Source organism: Myxocyprinus asiaticus, chromosome 6 (assembly GCF_019703515.2).
Source record: "Myxocyprinus asiaticus isolate MX2 ecotype Aquarium Trade chromosome 6, UBuf_Myxa_2, whole genome shotgun sequence".
Classification (NCBI taxonomy): Eukaryota; Metazoa; Chordata; class Actinopteri; order Cypriniformes; family Catostomidae; genus Myxocyprinus; species Myxocyprinus asiaticus.
The window spans coordinates 16,608,475-16,631,816 of record NC_059349.1 but is presented as its reverse complement, the minus strand read 5'-3'; the positions used below and the strand labels follow the sequence as shown (position 1 = coordinate 16,631,816).

General features: G+C 38.9%; 1 protein-coding gene across 3 annotated transcripts; it reads right to left on the bottom strand.

Moving 5' to 3' along the window:
• Positions 1 to 1,137: 1,137 nt before the first annotated feature.
• On the bottom strand, positions 1,138 to 23,096 carry LOC127442014 (alanine aminotransferase 2-like). 3 transcript variants are annotated; one of them, XM_051699674.1, is made up of 12 exons: positions 22,957 to 23,096; positions 22,301 to 22,490; positions 11,930 to 12,019; positions 11,453 to 11,561; positions 10,369 to 10,502; positions 8,107 to 8,350; positions 7,744 to 7,823; positions 7,428 to 7,564; positions 6,856 to 7,030; positions 4,210 to 4,365; positions 3,988 to 4,100; positions 1,138 to 2,250 (listed from the first exon to the last, which is right to left on the bottom strand). In XM_051699674.1, exons 2-12 carry the CDS (start codon positions 22,439 to 22,441, stop codon positions 2,160 to 2,162), a joined length of 1,470 nt encoding a protein of 489 aa, XP_051555634.1. In that variant the 5' UTR covers positions 22,442 to 22,490; positions 22,957 to 23,096; the 3' UTR covers positions 1,138 to 2,159. The 3 variants fall into 3 exon arrangements, with proteins under 3 accessions (XP_051555634.1, XP_051555635.1, XP_051555633.1); XM_051699675.1 differs by having other exon boundaries at positions 22,934 to 23,060; XM_051699673.1 differs by lacking the exon at positions 22,957 to 23,096 and having other exon boundaries at positions 22,301 to 22,857.
• Positions 23,097 to 23,342: the final 246 nt, after the last annotated feature.

Here is a 23,342-nt window from a genome sequence, read left to right as displayed (position 1 = left end):
CCAACAATTCACTAAAAATGTTTTTTTTATTGGTCTTATGATGTATTCTAATTTTTTGAGATAGTGAATTGGTGGGTTTTTGTTAAATGTGAGCCAAAATCATCACAATTAAAAGAACCAAAGACTTAAACTACTTCAGTCTGTGTGCATTGAATTTATTGAATACACGAGTTTCACAATTTGAGTTGAATTACTGAAATAAATGAACTTTTCCACGACATTCTAATTTATTGAGATGCACCTGTACATTCAAGGACAGCTCTGGGGCTACAACACACAGCCTTTGTTTGAGCTCCTATCAGTTCCTCCCTTCCCCCTGCCTGCCCACGACACAAGCAGCCCTCTAAAGGGAAAAGTAAAACAGAAGACTCATCTGCTCTCCAACGTAATGCATTAAAGCTAAAATTAACATAATAATTTTCCCCCCTAGACCATATTAAGGAATATTCTTACCATTGGAGCATTTCGAGCAGGAAGTACCACCTTCATATTTTTGCGAGTCTCATTCAGCAGGGGGCAGTAAGTGCAATTTCAGTTGCACAGGCAGCAAACCACACTTACTGACATCAGACAGCTCAAGATGATAATGCGTTTGTGCGTATAAACACAGTGGGATGGAACACAACTCCGAATTCAGGGGTCTTGAGCCATGTTTTTCTAACTTTCAAACTACGTTTAATTTGACACAACATACTAAAAATGCTGTGTTTATGACACAACGCGACCTAACTGAAATGCTCCAAAAGCATCTGTCTTTGAGGCATATTTACATAGACGCATCCTTTGAAAAGTCCTACAGGTAAGTCTATCTCGGATTCAACTGCAAAATAGATTATTGTGTGGACTGTAGGTTTGAACAACATGACTGATAACCAGCCCCCTCTCTCAGTCCCCGCGCCAGATCAAAATCTCTTAGGATGCTTCTGAATATAATGGGGTGCTAGTTAAAGTGAAGACACAATAAAGCACAAACATTATACATTTGAGGGTGCTTTGATGTACCTTAGAACCGGGCCTGCCCTCTCTACTTATTAGGGCCCCCCTGACATTCTTTGAACACCCCCGTTGAGAACCCCTATTCAAGAGCAAAACGACCAGACAATGCCAATGTCTTTTTTAATGAAAGGCAGGATTACCTTACACCTTATCGAACGTCCCTTTTATTTTCTATATAAATCCATATGTATCTATAATCATTGTGGTACTGCAATTACAAAACGTCACACTTTTTTGTGTGTGCAAAAATATAAAATAGAAACATTGTTGCAGAATGAAAATGTATAGCAGTTGTAAAAATCAAAGAGAGACAGAGCTTTTTTAAGCTCTGAAAAGTTCTCAAACTACACATTATCCCATTATATCCCTTAACTCATTAACAAAATGACACCATAAAAGAATAGAGCAGTTGGGCTTCACAGTAGTGTGTCTGTAAGTGTGTGTGGGAGAGAAAAAGAGAGAGAGAGAGTGGTGTTACAAAACAAGGCATCAATTCAAAAACAAGATGAGGCCTGATCTTGTAATTCTATGGTAGCGTGTCCTCTAGTGGTGAGGAGCTTTCACAGGAACATTTCCTCAAAGTAGCATTCAAACATCACACAACACAAAATCCTAATTGTTAATGTATATTGTTTTATACTGTATCTGTCATATAGTTAATCTGGTATGTACATGTACAGGAATGTTTGTACTTACATTTAATAATGAATGCATTTATAATTACAACAATACACACAAAGCACTGAATGCAAAAGTGCTAAATGTCTTGTCGAATGCCCATTCTATCACTTTCATTGTACTGTCACACACCACACTAACACACACATACACACCACATCAAGAATATCTCAGAAATGTTCAGGACTGTTTACTAAAAATATGCTCTAATTTAATTGATGGTTTAAATGTTGTAAAATAAGAATTAGTGTTGTTTCTACTGCTTGAATTCAAACTCAGCCCTATCAAGTCCATAATGATAGTTCTAGAAAATGTTAATATATCTTTAGCTAAAAGGCATCAATTATCTTGTGGCAGGGTTGCAGATTAGTGTCCATCAATGCCCATGTGAATATTTGGCTCTAATTCTGGCAAAATATTAAGGCGGCACAAAGTGAGAAGAATATTTTAGTCGGTCAGCTGTGGCTGGAGGGCTCTGAAGTGGGTCAGGAATACTGCTGGGAGAAGTTCTGATGAAATTCCTTCAGTTTGTTAAGCATTATCTTCAGTTTGTCAGTTGAAGGAAGGATGGTCATCCTAGTGAACCAAAGAATACAAAATAAGTATGGATGAAGTTTCCATTTAATGTCAATAACATTTTCTTTAAATATTAGACATCACCTCAAGAGACACAAGCATTGACAATTTGTTTTTTCCCCACTATTTATAAAAATCTTTTAAAATGTTTTAAACATTTTGATTTGGGTTTAATTTTGTGTGACTTTAGCAAACAATGGCAGTGAATGGGAAAATATTGATTTTTAAGCATACCTTTCTTTAAGGGGGAAATTTGTGCGATTTTACCAAGCTGTGACATTTAATACGTATTTTTTTCTCCCACTGTTATGATACAGTTCACATTGTTAGCTACTCTTATTTTTATTTATTTATTTTTATATACTGTTTTAAATAACAATTAAAAAAGGTATAATTTAATTGCTTCGAACAAATGTTGCAATTCTGCTACACTGGGTCTTTGAATAATAGTTCACCCAAACATTACATTTTTGTCATCCTTTACTCGTCCACTCCACTTTTCCACAAAATGTCATCAAGTTCCAAAAAAAATGGCACAAAAAACAACAACTGTAAATGTAGCATAAAAGGAGTCCATACAACTAGTATGCTATGTCAAAGATGCCAAATCTGTCACAATAATAAAGCAGAGCTGTCAAAATTAACGGGTTAATGCATGCGATGAATACAATTTTAATGCGTTAATTTTTCTTATTCGCCATTAACGCATTTACAGTTAAAACAGCATACAAACTGGTTGGAATGGTGGAATCTCTGTAATGTGTCCCCACAATGATGGGGAAAGGGGCCTTTAATGCTATTTGTTGTACAAAACAAGCCTAGATGGGACTTGTGACAGAAAATAATTTTCAGCCCAAGTAAGGTGTATTTTAATAACCACAGAAGCATGCCAAGTCTTAACTAACACCAAAACGCAGAATGAGACATTTTTGTCAGCAAGTGCTTTTCATGTGGAGTTCAAAGTGCTGCATGATGCTGGTGCTGACACCCTGACACAAATCATGAACTCGGCTTCACAAATGCTGCAGGCAAAGTGCATAACCACAGTCTGCCAGCTGATTAAATGTGGAGGATGAGAGTTTAAGAGATGTAATGCCCATTGCAATGATGTGGGGGCTAGTCAATTAGTCAAACTTCCACTTAGACTTTGAGAAACATTTAATGTTACTTGAATTGGTGCTATTTTAGTGCATTTCTCTCTTTATACTGTGAAAAGCCTTGACTGAAAAATGCTAATAAAGGCATTATATTGTTTTCTTTCCTACAAAGACAATAAATGCATTTTGACAGGAAAAGAAGTATATTTAGCATAACATTTTTAATCGATTGACAGCACTAGTCTAAAGGTGCCATTTTTTAATTGAACAAACAAAAATGAGATTTGTCAGCTTCAGCGGAGGACAGAGGGAAAGATTTTTGACCTATAGCAACCTAAATTTCAGTCTGCTTCCCACTCAAAGCTATCACGTGGCTCAGAAGACTTGGAATATAGTGAGAGAAAAAAAAAATATTTAAAAGAGAAACATGTAGGTTCTTCAAAATTTCACCTTTTGTGTTCTGTAGAAGAAGAAAAACAGCATATGGATTTGGAACGAAATGAGAATTAGTAAATAATGACAAAATGTTCATTTTTGGGTGAACCATTCCTTTAGTGCATCACCGTTGTGAGGCATTTCCCTGAACAATCTATAAAAACCAAGCATAAAATCTAATCATCATAAGAGCACACATACACACCTAAAGTGGTAAGTGCCATCTCTTTGACCAAAACCACTGCCAGGAACAAGACAGATGCCTGTTTTCTCCAAAAGTGTCATGCAGTAGAACATGTCTGGCGCCTGACCCTTCGCCTGAAATGTAGATAAGGGAAAAAAAAATAACAACAGAATACTACCATAAGCAACAAATTCAAGCAATGAAGAAGAGACTGACTATGTGAACCAAACATAGGAAACCAACCTTGGCTTCATTGATGGCACGTTCAGGTAAAGTGATCCGTGGGAATGAGTACATGGCTCCCTGCACAGGATTACAGCTGATACCTGGCACTGTATTCAGAATCTCCTCTGTCAGTTTGGCTTTTTCAGCTAAGGCACTCAGTACGGCTGTTCGCTCCTACATAAGACAGAGGGAGAGAAGAGCAGAGGACTGAAAAAGACTTGGATTCTAGCCAAGGTTGTTAGATGAGAGGATTACAGCTAATGGGGACCAAGACAAATTGTTCTTCTTGGGCCTTTTTGTAAACAAAACCTTTGACAATCATATTGACCACAAGGTAGACAAAGGAACTCATCCTCTGATCATGGATAAATACAGTGGGGTTTAACAGTGGAAGTTCACACTGAAAATCTGGGATCTGAAATCTAATTTAAATCTGGAAATAAACAATAAAAAATACTATTTAAAACAAAAACATGTTTTGACGTATAATTAATACGAAATATTGGTAACACTTTAAGGCTCCATTTGTTAACATCGGTTAACAACATTAGTTACATTTAAATTTAGTCATTTAGCAGACGCTTTTATCCAAAGTGACATGAGGAACATAGCAAGCAATGTGTCATACAAAAGTCTTACACGACCACCTAGTTCACCTGTGGCTAGAAACAGCCCTGATCTGCAGTATCGCACTGCCAAGTTCTCAGAGTAGCTGGAGTAGAAGCTAGCACAGAAAGAGACAGACAAGTTATTAAATATTATTAAATAGTAAGTGCAATAATTGTGGATTGGTTATGTGCTTGCAGAATAGTTAACATGCACTAACAATAAACAATACTTTTACAGCATTTATTAATCTTAATGTTAATTTAAACATATACCAGTAGTACATTTAAAAAAATCTAAAGTTATATTTGTTAAGATTAGTTAATGCACTATGAATTAACACTGAATAATTGTATTTTTATTAACTAACATTGACAAAGATTAATAAATGCTGTAAAAATACACAGATGAGCCAAAAAATTATGACCACTCACGATGAAGCAAATAACGTTGATCATCTCCTAACAAGGCTACAAGTCAAGGTCTGGCTAGATTAGATGGCAAGCAATCAATCCGTTCTTGTAGTCAATGTGTTGAATGCAAGAGAAATGGGCAGGAGTAAAGACCTGAGTAACTTTGACAAGGGTCAAATTGTTATGGCCAGACAACTGGGTCAAAGCATCTCTGAAATGGCAAGGCTTGAGGGGTGCTTCTGGTCAGCAGTGGCGAGTACCTATCGACAGTGGTCCGAGGAGGGACAAACCACAAACCGGCGAAGGGGTGTTGTTTTAATGATGGTTACAAGAGGAATGTGTCACAACACACAGTGCATCACACCCTGCTGCGTATGGGGCTGCGTAGCCGTAGACCGGTCAGAGTGCCCATGATGAAACCTGTCCGCCATAGAAAGTGCCTACAAAGGGCACACAAGCGTCGGAACTGGACCTTAGAGCAGTGGAAGAAGGTCGCCTGGTCCGATGTGTCGGCCGTTTACGTGTGCGCCGTTTACCTGGGAAGGTGATGGCACCAGGATGCACTGTGGGAAGACGACACACCGTGGAGGGAGCGTGATGCTCTGGTCAATGTTTTGTTGGGAAACTCTGGGTCTGGCCATTCATGTGGACATCAGTTTGACACATGCCACTTACCTAAACCTCACTGCAGACCAGGAACACCCCTTCATGGCAATGGTATTTCCTGATGGCAGTGGCCTCTTTCAGCAGGATAATGCGCCCTGCCACACTGCATACATTGTTCAGGAATGGATTGAGGAACATGATGAAGAGTTCAATGTGTTTCTCTTGTCTCCAAGTTCCCCAGATCTCAATCCGATTGAGCATCTGTGGGATGTGCTGGACAAACAAGTCCGATCCACTGCAGCTCCACCTCGCAACTTACAGGACTTGAAGGATCTGCTGCTAATGTCTTGGTGCCAGATACCACAGGACACCTTCAGAGATCTTGCAGAGTCCATGCCATGCCTTTGTGAGTCAGCGCTGTTTTGGTGGCACATGGAGGACCAACAGCATATTAGGCAGGTGGTCATAATGTTTTGGCTCATCAGTGTATATTTTTAGTTCATGATGCATAATGCATTAACTAATGTTGACAAATGGACCCTAATTGTAAAGTGTTACTGAAATATTGAATATTTTGCACCATTTCTACGTCATTAATAAAATTAGCAAATTTGTGACATTGACCATGTTAATTCCTTATACAAAAGGTCAGATTTCCTTGCTTCCATTGAAGAACACAATAAGATGCTCTTTGGAACATTGTCAAATCATGCTGAATAACATGGATCTTCAGGTTTTGCAGACTCTTGTGGAGTGCATGCTGTATTTTAAGAAAAAGGCTTATTAAATTCAAATGAAATTCTGAAATTTATATACATTTTTCAATTCACCTTTCCACTCAAATTGTAAAGCTGATAATTTGGAAATTAAAAAAGGCTGTATTAAAAGCTGTAAGCATTTGCACAAGTGGATTCAGACCCCACTCTATATTGTCTTTCATAAATATGTGAAGAAACTATCTTTCACATCACTTTTCTCTACAAAGAAATACTTACACCTAAAAGATTAAATTTGCTAAAGGATGTAAAGATGAAATCACCTTGATGAAAGTGTTGTGGGAGGCCTCTCCAGGCTGAGGGGGATTGACCACCAGGTCCATGAGGGCTTGTCCAGGCACAGGCGGGCACAAACGTACTGACACCAGCTTGGTGAGCTGAGCTTTCACCTCTGGGTCCATGTTAATGACCTCCATGTACCCCCCTCGGAAACCACACCTGCAAGTGTGCATTTACATGTAAGAAAAGAATAGATATTGTATGGATTCTAATGAAAGAAAGTGCAATTCATTAAATTACTTTATATAATTAATCAATGAATATAGAAGTTTAAAAGATTAACTAGTGGACCATGTAAGTGCATCGGAGCCCAAAAAGAAAGTCATAAAGGCATTCACAAGATGAAATCAACCTTTTGTGTAAATACATTTATGCCGCCTCTGTGTCAAATAAAATAAATCAGTGTAAACACACCTTCCGTGGTATCTATGCCACTTCAGATACTGTTTCTGTGCAGCTTTGTAGTGTAAAGCCAGCTTTGGGTGAGGGTCACCAACAGTAAGAATTTTTGTGGAATTCTTTGTTAATTGATTAAGCTGAATGGATGTGTACTTACTCTCCCATGTAGCACTTGGAGGTGGAGTGGAATGATGCCAGCTCTAATGTGTTAGAATACTCTGGGCCCATCTCAAACAACACTTTCTTAAAAGAATGAAACTCACAGCCTTCTGCATACACATTGTCCTGATACACCTGAGAAACAGACACAAAGAGTAAGTCCTTACTTGTAACCACATCCCTTTAAAACTATAATATCAGGCAGAAATATGCACATCTATACCTAAAGATGATACTAATTTTTATATAATTATCAGTTTATAATATGATATAGCTGTAAACAATGACCCCAAAGGACCCCTGCATTAATCTACCTCATCAGCCATTAGGAAGAGGTTCTCTTTGGCTGCAAATTGGATTACATCTTCAATACACTGTCTGCTTTGTACCTGACCTATTAAAGAAAGATTGGGAAAACGATATGCAAAAGTTCAGAATATAAGAAATATGAAATTATCTTATTTTGCTTGGGTAAAGTCACAGTTTGAATGGTTTAACTTGTGTTCCCAATATGATAAGAGATTTTTGCATTTAAATAATATAATACAAAAAAAAAAAAAGTTCGATTTGGATAGATTGCATAATATACATTAGCGTATATTTAATCATTACTGAAAGAACTGCATGACAGATGATCAATTCAGATTACTGTATAAAGGCTCCAATTAATGGTTTACCTGTGGGGTTGCCAGGGTTGATAATGCACAGTACACGAGGATTGCAATGCTCTCGGGCTGCCTGTAGAGAGCGCTGAAGCTCACTAATGTCTAGACTCCAACACTTCTCCTCATTCAAGTAGTAATTGACCTGAACAGCACCCAGCTCTGCTATTGCGGCTGAGTAAAGAGGGTACTGAGGTATGGATATCATCACCCCTGTCCGGGTATGACCCTCCCCAGCAGTCAACAACTTCAGCACGGTCTGAGAGAAAAAATAAGACAAATTACACACAGCAAAATATCAGTATATAAAATTTTAAACGCACTTGTTTTCAGAGATTCTATTAATTACGTTTATTTTATTAAAATTTATTCTTACCACATTGTCAAATTATTATTTTTTTAAACATTATTTCAAATAATTTAGCACGGGTTACGCTTATAACAAGAAAAAAAAACAACACAAGTCTTATTATCTTATATCATTTTGCTTATATAATAAAATTACATAAGATTACTTAAAGTAAATTGTTTCTTGTTTGAAGGATGTTTAGATATTTTTATTGGAAAACACAAGAAAAAAATAATGATTAAGAAAACTATTTTTGCATTATGCTCAAAGAATGATGACATCGTTAAGAGAAAGAACAAATTATACAATCTAAAATACTTGAAATAATATTGTGCCTAATTTTATACAATGTGATTTATACAAGAGACCAGAAACCCTACCACTTCAAAAACATTTTAGTATTTTACTACACTTAGGGTTAGTAGTTAGTATGGCTTTTATGTGGAACTGTGGGAAAGGAAGAGGTTTCCATTTGTCATTTAATTTTCCATTAAATAAATCAATATATAAAGTGCATTACTTTTATAAGTAACAGTTATTACGAAAATTAAATTCCAAAATTAACATTACTTCACTTCAGAAAATAATCTGATTAATTGGCGTAACTACAGGGAGAGAGATACAAACAAAAAAGTTATCCAATTCAGTGCCGTAACTATAGGGAGGTAACTACAAAAAGCAATCTGATTCAGTGGCGTAACTCCAGGGAGGTAACTACAAAAAGTAATCTGATTTAGTGGAGTAACCACAGCATATGTCTGAACCCAAAATTATGTATTAATAAGTCCCCTTTCTGCTGGTCAGAGTGGATTGTGAGGGAGGTTTCTACACTCGGTGACCTACATGAAAGTGGAGTGTTGAGATCTTTTGAAGGTTTGGTTCAACATTTTGAGATTCCTAGATCTCAGTTTTTTAGGTATTTACAGCTGCGCCACCTGCTCTGTACTCTGGAAGTAACATACATCCCCCTAAAACGGCAGACACTCTGGGAGTGGTGATTACTGCTTTTGGAAAAGGTCACAAGGCATCAGTGTATTACTCCCTGCTAATTCAGAGTCTGGGGGATGGAGCTTTAACTTCTATCAAGAGATTATGGGAGAAAGATTTAATCTTGGTATTGGAGGTGGGAGTGTGGGCTAGAATTTAAAAAAAAGTCAAGTCTGCATCTAGAGATGCAAGAGTGCGCCTTATGCAATTCAAGTTTATACATCGATTCTATTGGACCCCCTCTAGATTTAATAGGCTTGGTCTTAAAGACACACCCACCTGCTGGCGATGCCAATCAGAGGATGGAGACATGGCCCATGTTTTTTGGTGGTGTGCTGAGATCCAGGGGTTGTGGATGAAGGTTCAGAGTTTTGTGTGTGACGTGTCGGGCACTCGGATTTCGTTTTGCTCCAGACTCTGTGTTTTGGGTGATGGGGAGGTCATCGATGTGGGGAATAAACACAAAGAACTGGGTCCTGACCAGTGTGTTGGTTGCCAGACAGATTGTTTTGAGGGGCTGGAAGCCGGCTGAAGCACCCCCATTTCAGGAGTGGTGTACGGAGATGGGTAGGGTGGCGGCGTATGAGGAAGTGGTATTTAGTAGACTGGGTAATTTGGATTTGTTTGCTGGGAAATGGGGCAAGCGTCTGGTGTTCTTGGAGGGCTCTTGGGGAGAGGTATCGGAGAGAGAGGTTTAGATGTAGATGTGTGTGATTATTATATTTTTATTTATTCATTTTTTTTTATTATTATTATTTTTTTTGTGTGTATATGCTCATGTGACCACGAGAGTGTTTGTTGGGGGTCGGGTGTGGGTTGAATGTTAAATGTTGATTCCATGTATATATGTTTTGCTTTTCTTGTTTTCTGTGTGAATCAATAAAAATGTTAAATTGCAAAAAAGTGTACATAGAACTGTGTTAATAGTTTACTTGACGTACCACAATGCCGTCACTGGCCCCTGTCGTGAGGTAGATATTGTCAGGGTCAGAGGCAACACCGCCGTCCCGGCGTTTGATGTAGTTTGCAATGTCGTGTCTTACACAGTCAATGCCCTGACTTGTTGTGTAGGCACCTGGGGGAGAGCAAGGGGAGGAACAGAATAAAGAGAGAAGGTGTGAAACTCTAACAAAGAACATATTTCAAAAACTAACAACAGCTTTTTAATCAGTAACATCACTGAGCAGATTAAGGGATATTGAGTAACATATGCTGTTTTTCGATAGTTAGCAATTAATACAGTTAAGAGTTCAGTGTATCATGATTTATTATCAAGTGCAATGAAATGCTTATGGGCAGTCAAATAACAAGTTGATGAACATTTTGTATCAACATCAAGATTTTAGGTTAAAAGTTATATGAATGTATAAGGGAAAGTGTATTTTCTAGCTGTGACAGGTCACCCTTTAAAGTTTTTTTTTTTCACCTTTAATCACCTTTTATGTATTTTAACTTAACATTCATTTAAACTCAACATGGAATCAAAGTGCAAATATTCCATGTAGTCTCTCAATAAACGGTTCTAAGTTCAGTCATGAAATTCTACATGGCGCAAGCTGATAGGTCCAAGCTGATAACCAATCAACTTCTGTGCTTTCTCTTTGTCTAACATTTAAATTCCCTCAGTTGTTTGTAGGTAATTCTGTTTCACTGGAGCGTGCTACAAGAGTTTTCTTTTTGAAACCCCCCACCTCCCCAACACCACTTGTCTATAGCTGTTTCAAGGTAGCTGTATGTAGGTCTAATTGTGCAGCAGCAGCATGTCTAACATGCTCAACATATTATGTACAGTATGTGTATGTTCTAGCAGTGGCAGATCTACGTAATTGCTCTGCAGCTGCTAAGGTGTCATTATGACACCTTCAATTTATTCAGAGAGTTTTCAAGGCTGAACTGAGGTCATAGAAGCAGCATGCATAATAATTATACACGACATAGAACAATGTTATTTAAAATTAGTTTGTAATGAAGCATATCATGTCACATCGCAGTACACCATTGTCACTGCTTGAAACGTCCACATACCTATGCTGTTCCCTCCACATGCCTGCAAAATACGTCTTGCTCGGTTTTTGGCATCCTCTGGAAACTTGTTATCCTCAAGTAGTTGTGGATAAGTACACAATGCCATCACCTTGAAAACAATCGCATTATGAGGCTACAGAATATCTATGGACACAATTCTGTGCATTCAAAAACAAATCAAATAAAAATAATAACATGACAGGTAAAATAAGAGAACTTGGTTAATGCTCAGACTGCAATGACTATACGTCTTAATTTGTATGTGTTCCTTTTAAAGTGGAACAACTGAAAAACTGTTTTTGTGATACTAAGATTTCCAAAGTGCAAATCGTTTCAGCACAATTTTTGACATTGATTAATGCATGGAACAGTTTAAATGCAGTGGACCTTCAAGCATTGGAAGATTCATTGACTGGAAATGACTTGAGTAGATAATTCATTGAATCTTTTGTCAGCAAAAGGAGAGGGGACAGCTACCTGTCGAAAGAAGGTAATTGGTCGTTGGCCCATAGCGTGAGCATCTCCGATATTTGCTTTAATGACCTCTTTGAAAGGCTTCTTGACCCCCTGCAATGGAGTGAAATACATAACATACAAAATTAGACAGCATGCAATGACATCTAGCACAGATGTTATAAGTAAAGAGTACTTCAAAATGAGCATAGTTTATTTGGCATTTGTGGATGGTTGCTATGCCCATTGCCATGTGGTTGCCAGGGTGTTCTGGGTGGTTGCTTACTGGCTCAAGTCAAAAGTTCCCATCCCAATATATGGCTTGGGTCGCTACTTCAATATGTCTGAGATTTTTTTTTTGCCTGTTAATTCATTCTTAAGTCTGATTGCTTAGAAAAGTAATAGCACACCTTTTCTTAACAACCTCACAATTTGAGGTGTAGTTCATGTCATTTGCCCAAACAGTGCGGGATGAGTTACGCACCAAATTTGAAAACTTTGTCAAAGTGTGATCAAAAGGAATAGTGATGCTTGCCTTAGCAAACACCACTAATAATCTATGTTGTAGTGTTTTTATTAACTTCATACTTTGTCTGATCAGCAGAGGTTAGAGTGTTGCCTTATTTGGAAAGTAAACATGCAGCAAGGGTCATTATTACTGCTGAAGGCAGTGCTTTTTCAGTCCCCTCTGTCCACCTGTCTGTTTACCAAGTTCAAAAGCACTTTAACAGTGTGCATCTGGAGCCTCACAAACAATCTTCCAGCCACTCTCACTGCATACTGATTGCATTACACAAACATCTTGTTTTTCCAATACTTTATCCCCCTCTCTACTGCAAAGACAGACCAAATACACAGTTCTACAAGAATAAAACAATTGCTTTATTTTCATTTGAGAAGTGTTTGAGAACTTTTAACAAAACCCTTCTGCAAGCTTAGAAAAATTATAAACTATAACACTTTATGAACCTTGAAGACGGATGGAGTGAAAGCATATAAAAAATTTTTTATAAATGAATGTGCGGGAGATATCACCCATTAACTTTGAGTAAGACCATGCGGTTAGAGTTTAACAAATGATTTGTCATTATATACGATTATGTTAAGCTTTATTTCTTCCAGTGTCGAAAAGCTCTGCTTTTACAGACAATATTCCTTAATGGCAGACGACTGATCTAAACTTCATATAAGAATGTAGCTAGAGCATGTCCTTACCTGATCAGCAGGAATTTATACCTTGAATCCGATTTCCATACATAACACATTAGCAAAATGACAGTTAGACCTCCCTGGGAATATATACACTCATCGGCCACTTTATTTGGTACACTTGTACATCTACTTATTCATGCGATTATTTAATCAGCCAATAGTGTGGCAGCAGTGTAATGTACAAAATCATTCAGATATGAATCCGGAGCTTTAATTAATGTTCACATGAACCATCAGAATAAGGAAAACATTTGTCGACAACTCGTTGAACCTTGAGGCAGATGGGCTACAACAGCAGAAGACCACTTCGGATTCCACTTCTGTATGCCAAGAACAGAAAGCTGAGACTGCAGTGGTCCTACCATCTTCTGATGTTGTAGCTCATCCGCCTCAAGTTTCGACGTGTTGTGCATTCTGAGATACTATTCTACTCACTACAATTGTACAGAGTGGTTATCTGAGTTACCATAGCCTTTCTGTCAGCTCAAACTAGTCTGGCCATTTTCCATTGACCTCTCTCATCAACAAGGCATTTCCGTCTGATGAACTGCCACTCACTGGATGTTTTATTTTATTATTTTTTTTGGCACCATTCTGAGTAAACTCTAGAGACTGTTGTGTGTAAAAATCCCAGAAGATCAGCAGTTACAGAAATACTCAAACCAGCCCGTCTGGCACCAACAATCATGCCACGGTCGAAATCACTGAGATCACACTTTTAACCCATTCTGATGGTTAATGTGAACATTAACTGAAGCTCCTGACCCGTATCTGCATGATTTTATACACTGCACTGCTGCCACACGATTGGCTGATTTGATAATTGCATGAATAATAAATATATATATATATATATATATATACACACACACACACACACACACACACACACCGATGAGCCAAAACATTATGACCCATTATGACATATGCCTAATATGCTGTTGGTCCTCCGCGAGTTGCCAAAACAGCACCGACCCACTGAGGCATGGACTCTGCAAAACCCTGAAGGTGTCTTGTGGTATCTGGCACCAAAACTTTAGCAGCAGATCCTTCAAGTCCTGCAAGTTGCGAGGTGGAGTCACTGTGGATCGGACCACAGATGCTCAATCGGATTGAGATCTGATGAATTTGGAGGTCAGGGCAACACATTGAATTCTTCATCATGTTCCTCAAACCATTCCCAAACAATGTTTGCAGTGTGGCAGGGCACATTATCCTGCTGAAAGAGGCTACTGCCATCAGGGTATACCATTGCCATGAAGGGGGTGACACTTTTCTTTGAGCAACTTTTATTCTTTTTCTAGTCTAAGAAAGATTTGTGTCCCTAAATAATCCTTTATAAATGATTTTGTGTCAACAAATTTCTTTCATCATTTATCAAATAGCGGAAACTTTAGGAATGTCTGTTCTGAGCTGTCTTGTGTTTGATTATGCCTCCCACACTTCATCCTGTCCCTCAGGCTCCAGCTGTTTGGAATTCAACAAACAACAGCAACACTCCCAGTAGTTGGTACTGAAGGGACTAGATCACAAGCTGCAGACTGCACATCTGTTCCTCTCTAGTGTGAGACAGACACTATCTCGCAGAACCAGATGCACAGATGCATCTGCCAGAACCTCTCACCTATCCCACAAACGCATTTCCTACTGGTCAGAAAGTAGAGAGAATTCTTAACTCCAGCCAATCAGAGGCAGCCGTGGGACAACCACCCCTAAAGCAAAGAAAACCTTTAATCCTGTTTAAACAGAGGGCAGATGGTTTTTGTTGGAAGGAGATTATCAAAACTGTACAGGCAAGAATGAGAGTACATGGGTCATATTTCAGGAAACATTTTTGTAGTCATTACAACTGGCCTTTTTCAGGGCTCTCTCTTCATTTGGTTGATAAATATTTGACAAACTGTCAGCATTGTTGATTTTTATATCTGCAAATACATATAGTGTTAATGAATTTGCAGGATATGGGAAAAAAAAAAAAAAAAAACACACACTACAAGGTTGTCTATTAAAAAGTGGACCGGTTTAACCAATTCACCCTATATGTACATGTATAATATTTATATAACTAAAAAGGTAGGAAAAAATACTATTAAATTCCAATTATTGTATCTTTTTCATTCAACCTGTTTATTGATTTCCTTACATTTGTGCTATATAAGTTTTTGCTTTGGCAATATTTTAATAGTTTACAGTCATGCCAATAAAGCTTTTTTAACTCTCACTATAGGAGAAAGAGAGAGACGAGAGAGTGATAGAGAGAAGGAAAGAGTGGGTAAAACAGTGTTTAAGAAATGTAGAGAGACAAGGTGTAATAGAGTAGGTGAGTAAACAGGAGAGAAAGCATTAGAAGAAAGAGAGAGAGAGATTTGCACAGTATTAGGTGAAGGCCACCTTTGTCATGCGTGTTTTTCCCAGAAACCAAAAACCAAAGATCTAACAAAGGGAGCAAAGACTACCACAGTGTGCATATTTGTCTGCTTTCCATGATTTCATAAAATCCCTGAACAGATTAAAAAAAAAAACTTCCTGAAAAAAAAAAAAAAAAACATCTTGATTGCATTATTTAAACATGATTCAAGGAAACTTTTACTTTTATGTAACTTTTGTCAGTAACAAGAGTGAACTGTGGATAAACTATTTTATTATCCTCTCATACAGTCTGTTGACTTATTGTTTTTGCAGTGAACGTTCCCAGATTCTAGTGCAGTATGTGCGGATATTGTCATTGTGACTGTCAGTACCTTGTTGCATCTAAGCAATTGGCTTTTGTGTGAAGCACAGTGAACCCTGTTCTGCATTACATATGGTGAATAAATTAGATTTTGACTCTGTATTTCTGGTTTTGCTTATTAGGGATGGAGAACAATACAGGAAGCAAATGAATATGTGTGAAGCTGAAATTAGATTAAATACCAGTTAACAGACCATGCAGGCAAGAATTAGCATGATTTATTAATAAACATCATGCAAAATTATCTGGTCAGAATAACTGCGTCTAATGGCCTGTTCACAACAAGTTTTTTCTTCAGACTACAATGAAAACTGACTGACTGAGATAAGAGCTTTTTGCCATTTTTCCAGAGTCCAGCATGTTGGTGGCGCTAATCAACTGGAAAACACTGGCACTGGACATGCAGCTGATACACACCTCCAAAATGATATACCATACTTAAAAATGAACAGTTGCGGTTTATGAACGATGAACCCTTTGTACTGCAAACATAAACCCGGTCTGTTTTCGAAAGTCTGCCTATTATACAGTATGTGTGCATGTATTATAATGTTCATACACACAAAGACTCTGAATGTATTCCTGTGCTTTTACTCATCTCACGCACAAAAAAAAACTAAATTCAATGCAACTATGTAGTAAATAAATAATATAGAAGCTGACCACACATTCATTCTTTTTAGAATATTTATGGTATGTGATGATAAATGTGGAGTTATATAGTTCTGTCTCTAGAGCAGCTTTGGGACTATCTGATCACTGTCTGGTTCATCTTCTTCCAACCTACAGACAGAAATTAAAATCTGCTAAACCTGTATTAAGGACTGTAAAAAGATGGACCAACGAAGTAGAGCTGGAACTACAAGCCTGCTTTGACTGCACTGATTGGAGTGTTTTTGAGGCTTCAGACATCAATCTGGATGAGCTCACAAATACTGTTACATCATATATGTTTTTGTGAGGATATGTGCATTCCTACTAGGACTTATTTAACATTTAACAAGGACAAACCATGGTTTACAGCAGAACTCAGGCAGCTTCATCAGGCCAAAGAGGATGCTTACAGAGTTGGGGATAAAGTCTTGTAAAATCAGGCCAGGAACACACTGAATAAGGGAATCAGAGTGGCTAAAAGAAGATACTCTGGGAAGCTGAAAAACAAGTTTTCAGCTAACGACCCTGCATCAGTGTGGAGTGGCATGAAACAACTCACAAATTACAGGACTCCTACCCCCAACCCTGTAGGGAACCAACAACTGGCTGATGACCTGAATGTGTTCTACTGCAGATTTGAAAGGCCCTATCTCACACCCCACATCCACTCTGACCTTCACTTCACACAAACACCAACACCTCCTGCAACCCAACCTGAACTTAAGATCTGTGAAGATGATGTGTGCCGTGTCTTTCGACAACAAAGGATAAGGAAAGCACAGGGCCCAGATGGCGTTTCACCTGCATGTCTTTGATCCTGTGCTAACCAGCTGGCCCCCATCTTCACACAGATCTTCAATAGATCACTGGAGCAGTGTGAAGTCCCATGCTGTTTCAAACATTCCACTATCATCCCCATCCCAAAGAAACCAAAAATCACAGGACTTAATGACTACAGACCTGTCGCCCTGACATCTGTGGTCATGAAATCATTTGAGAGACTGGTGTTGGCCCACCTGAAGAACATCACTGGACCCTTTCTAGATCACCTTCAATTTGCTCATCAAGCAAACAGGTCTGTGGATGATGCAGTCAACATGGGATTGCATCATATCCTCCAACATCTGGACAGACCAGGGACATATGCAAGGATCCTTTTTGTGAACTTCAGTTCGGCTTTCAACACCATCATCCCAGTTATACTCCAGAATAAATTACACCAACTCTCTGTTCCCATGTCTATCTGTCAGTGGATTACCAGCTTTCTGATGGACAGGCAGCAGCTTGTGAGACAGTGGAAACTCACTTCCAGCACCTGTACAATCAGCACTGGTGCCCCCCAGGGATGTGTGCTCTCCCCACTACTCTTCTCCCTCTACACAAATGACTGCATCACCAAGGAACCCTCTATCAAGCTCCTGAAGTTTGCAGACGACACCACTGTCATCGGCCTCATCCGAGATGATGAGTCTGCATACAGAAGGGAGGTTGAACAGCTGGCTGTCTGATGCAGTCAAAACAACCTGGAGCTGAACACGCTCAAAACGATGGAGATGATTGTGGACTTTTAGGAGGAACACCCCAACACTGACCCCCCTCACCATTCTAAACAGCACTGTGGCAGCAGTTGAGTCATTCAGGTTCCTGGGCACTACCATCTCACAGGACCTGAAGTGGGAGACCCACATTGACTCCAATGTGAAAAAGGCCCAGCAGAGGTTGTACCTCCTTCGCCAGCTGAGGAAATTCAACCTGCCACAGGCGCCGCTGATACAGTTTTACTCAGCAGTCATTGAGTCTGTCCTCTGCACTTCAATAACTGTCTGGTTCAGCTATGAAATCAGACATCAGAAGACTACAAAGGACAGTTTGGACTGCTGAGAAGATTATTGGTTGCCCCCTGCCCCCCCTTCAAGAACTATACACTTCCAAAGTGAGGAAAAAGGCTGGAAAAATCACTCTGGACCCCACTCACCCAGCTCATTACCTTTTTGAACTGTTGCCTTCTGGCCGATGTTTCAGAGCTCTGAGCACCAGAACCATCAGGCACAGGAACAGTTTTTTCCCCTCAGGCTATCCATTTCATTTGCCCCATTGAGCAATAACTATGTGCAATACACAGTTTAGTCTTTCTTATATTTATCCAACACATCCTACCTCTTCTGCCATTTCATTCCTCTGAAAAAAAAAAAAAAAAAAAACATTTGCACTGTACATAACAGATTTGTATTTACACTGTACAAAACAGATTATATTAGATTTGCACTACCCATGTGTATGTGTGTATGTATGTATGTATGTGTGTGTCTGTACGTATGTGTATAATTAGTTTTTATTATCTATGTCTTGCTGCTGTTTTTGTATTGTTGTACACAGGAAGCTCCTGTCACCAAGACAAATTCCTTGTATGTGTAAGCATACTTGGCAATAAAGCTCATTTTGATACCTCAGATTTTATAATATACCTGGTGTTGTCTTAATGTTTATAATTTAATATGCATATCACTGTGCCTGTTATATTCTCATGGGATTAAAAATAGCAGTGAGGTTCGGCAATTCGTTCGCACTAAGCTCGTAGTAAAATATCCCATAACATTTTCTGTTCTGTAGACAAACGTCTTTGAGAACCACACTGCTAGTTTTATTGCAATGACAATATAACAAAGTTTACCTGTAGCAGTGCTCTTTTCTAACCACAAGACGTTGATCTGTAAGGAAAGTGTCTCATTACAACTTCAGCTGTTTTTTTGCAACAGATGCTTGACACTGGAATCTAATAATCGCGCCATTTGTGTTCATTCCTGGAAGGTTTTTTGCACATTATGTAGTTCGCTTAAAAACCACCAACATAAAGATCAAGGTAAGGACTTGACAAACAGAGATGCTCTCTGTTCCCTAGACAATCAACGCTGACTCTGGAATGTGATTTTATGAAGGGCTTGACCATATAAGTGAGCACAGTTTCCTTCTCACAGTACCCAGAAGAAATGGGGATCGCTATGAGATCTAAACTACCTAAATGACTGACAAAGTATGAACTAATAGCCACTGATAAGTGATGACAGCATTGCAAACATTGTGGTTGTGAAATATGGAAAAACTGGAGGATACAGATTAACAGAGGGACAGACATTGGTCTGGCCTTTGCAGATCTGTCATCAATTCAGCCCTGATGTAAAAAGCTTCTCTTATATTTCAATCCACACCAGTAACAACTTTAAAAATGTTTAACCAGACAACTTGAAAGTGCCTTTATGAATCTCAAACACAACAGAAAATATATTCCCTTCAAAGTAATTGCCCTTTACTCAGTACACTGTAAAAAATGGTAACCTGAAATTGTTACTTAAAGGAGCTAATTACAGTGGCCGAGTAGTGCACAACACAACCAAATTAGACAGAACATAATACAGCAAAATTAAGCCACAACACAAAGGAAAAGCCACATCACAATGGAAATTAGCCACAATTTTGGTTGTGTTATGGCCTAATTTCATTGTATTGTGGCTGAATTTTGTTGTGACTTAATTTCAGTTGTGCCGTGGCTTATTTTGGTTGTGTTGTGGCTGAATTTCATTGTGTTGTGGCCTACTTTCGGTTGTGTTGTGGCCTACTTTCGGTTGTGTTGTGGCTGAATTTCATTGTGTTGTGGCTGAATTTCATTGTGCTGTGGCTTATTTCGGTTGTGCTGGCTCTGAATTTTGGTTGTGCTGTGGCTGAATTTTGGTGTATTGTGGCTTATTTCGGTTGTGCTGTGGCTTATTTCGGTTGTGCTGTGGCTTATTTCGGTTGTGCTGTGGCTGAATTTTGGTGTGTTGTGGCTCTGAATTTTGGTTGTGCTGTGGCTCTGAATTTTGGTTATGCTGTGGCTCTGAATTTTGGTTATGCTGTGGCTCTGAATTTTGGTTATGCTGTGGCTCTGAATTTTGGTTATGCTGTGGCTCTGAATTTTGGTTATGCTGTGGCTCTGAATTTTGGTTGTGCTGTGGCTCTGAATTTTGGTTGTGCTGTGGCTCTGAATTTTGGTTGTGCTGTGGCTCTGAATTTTGGTTGTGCTGTGGCTCTGAATTTTGGTTGTGCTGTGGCTCTGAATTTTGGTTGTGCTGTGGCTCTGAATTTTGGTTGTGCTGTGGCTGAATTTTGGTTGTGCTGTGGCTGAATTTCATTGTGTTGTGGCTGAATTTCATTGTGTTGTGGCTGAATTTTGTTGTGTTGTGGCTTATTTCAGTTGTGCTGTGTCTTATTCCGGTTGTGTTGTGGCTTATTTTGTTGTGTTGTAGCTGAATTTTATTGTGTTGTGGCTGAATTTCATTGTGTTGAGGCTGAATTTCATTGTGTTGAGGCTGAATTTCATTGTGTTGAGGCCTACTTTCGGTTGTATTGTGGCTGAATTTGATTGTGTTGTGGCTGAATTTTGTTGTATTGTGGCTGAATTTTGTTGTGTTGTGGCTGAATTTTATTGTGTTGTGGCTTATTTTGGTTGTGTTGTGGCTTAATTTCTTTGTGTTGTGGCTAATTCTGTTGTGTTGTGGCTGAATTCTGTTGTGTTGTGGCTGAATTTCATTATTTTTGGCTGAATTTTGGTTGTATTGTGGTTGAATTTCTTTGTGTTGTGGCTTATTTTCATTGTGTTGTGGCTGAATTTTGCTGTGTTGTGGCTGAATTTCATTGTGTTGTGGCTTATTTTCATTGTGTTGTGGCTGAATTTTGCTGTGTTGTGGCTGAATTTCATTGTGTTGTGGCTTATTTTCATTGTGTTGTGGCTGAATTTTGCTGTGTTGTGGCTGAATTTTGCTGTGTTGTGGCTGAATTTCATTGTGTTGTGGCTGAATTTCTTTGTGTTGTGGCTGAATTTCTTTGTGTTGTGGCTTATTTTCATTGTGTTGTGGCTTATTTTCATTGTGTTGTGGCTGAATTTTCATTGTGTTGTGGCTGAATTTTTTTTGTGTGTGTGTGTGTGTTGTGGCTGAATTTTTTTTGTGTGTGTGTGTGTGTGTGTTGTGGCTGAATTTTTTTTTTTGTGTGTGTGTGTGTGTGTTGTGGCTGAATTTTTTGTGTGTGTGTGTGTGTTGTGGCTTATTTCTGTTTTGTTTTCAGCTTTTATTTGCTTTGCTGATTTAGTTGTGTTGTGCAGCCCTTGGCCACCGTATCTATTTGTACCTGATAAAACCCTTGTTATTAGTTTTTCTGGTGTAACTTAATGTATTCAGGTTAATTCAGAGATATTAAATAAGCTTTTTGACTTGACTCAAACTAGTTAAGTTAGATGTTACCATATGAAGCAAATTTAATGTTAACATTTCCGCGTAGTAGAGTCGAGCACAGACATTTTGAGGGGCAGTGGCTGAAAACCATGAAAAAGGGCACCCCCGGCTCACTCCACACTATTAATGCAAAATGCATTATCTCTAATAATCAGTCACTGTAGACAATTGGAGGACAACTGTCAATTTCACTTTGCCTGCACAGTTATCTTGTCTGTGTTGCCGTTATTTCTGTAAGCAACTCAAAAATAATAAATGGATGCATATGTTTTAGTCTATCTAACCTTAGCTCCCAAGGTAACAACTGCACAGTTTCACCGTTTACAGTTGCTCAGCTTATAAACTTGTTTTTCCACTGGTGAGGGGAGGTTTTGGTGTTACAAACAAACATTACACAGTTTCCCCTTTATCCTACAAGCATGTTGCTTCCAATTTGTACGTAAAGAAATTTGAATACTTGCCTTATGAAAAGCTTAATAAAGCTTGAATTCAAATGCTTAAAGCTGAGAGAAGGTGAAATACTGAGTCTCATACCTCTTTCAGCTCTTTCTCGATCTGCACCGCGCGCTGGACGATGGGTCCGCGGACCGCGTATTCAACCTTCTTCACGTTGGCGTTCATGGTGTCGACGGTGAGCACTTTCCCCCGACGCGGTAACGCTCCGTTTTCGGTCATCTTATGATCTAGAAGTTCACTTTGGGCCGCAGGGAATGAAGAAAGAGTCCTGTGGGGAGAGCAAAAGGAAGGCAGCGGAGAAACGTTCAGCACCCAGGCATGAGCCTTGGGGTACACAGCCGTGTAAACTTGGCATCTTCCCAATTTTAAAACTCTCACGCTTCTGTTAGATAACATTTGTGCAAACGGTCTCAAAGACCGAAAAACAGAAATCAAAAGTTCAGGAGGTAAAACTTTAACTTTGGTTTATATATATATATATATATATATATATATATATATATATATAAATGTTCGCGCGCACGTTTCTCTGGTCATCAAACGCAGGTAGTGAAACCCGAAAACATCTACTAGAGAAAACCTTTGTACTGTGCATCAAACAGTTCGAGATTTCATGAGAAGCATTGATGGGCTTACAAACAGTATTGTCCCTCTAGTAACTTTTTCCACGGCTGCAACCCCTTTATAAATGGGGAGTTTTATAGACAGTACCTCCTCTCGCCTGTATTACGCACCAGAAGTGTCAGGGGAAGCCTCTTCGGTATCCGAGACGACAGAGAGCAACGCTGGACCTATGTGAAGAGCTATATATGAAGTTTGCTCCAAACTTTGACCGGTGGCGAACTTCACGCACGGTGCACCTCCTCCTATGTACTCTAAATCCAATAAATGAGAATAAAGCAAGCCAGCTCCTCCTATACTGACCACGGCTCTCTCTGTGTCTTGTGAGAAAGACTGACAATCATTGTGATCATATTACAGAGTTATGTGTTCTTCTAAAAAGTCGTTCTATTCACAAACGTGAGGAAATATATAGCAATTTGTCGGAAAACGCAGGGTGATAGGGAGAGGATGATGAGTCTAATCACTTGTCATGTGATCAGGGACCATGCTTTCCCGA

Bases quoted from the DNA above. Each gene is read 5' to 3' on its own strand.
- LOC127442014 (XM_051699673.1), bottom strand. From the start codon at position 22,618: ATGTTATCTAACAGAAGCGTGAGAGTTTTAAAATTGGGAAGATGCCAA. The intron at 11,562-11,929 runs GTAGCTGTCCCC...ATTGTTTTCAAG, and splicing joins CAATTACCTTCTTTCGACAG to GTGATGGCATTGTGTACTTA. The intron at 2,251-3,987 runs GTGTGTATGTGT...TTGGTTCACTAG, and splicing joins GATGGCACTTACCACTTTAG to GATGACCATCCTTCCTTCAA.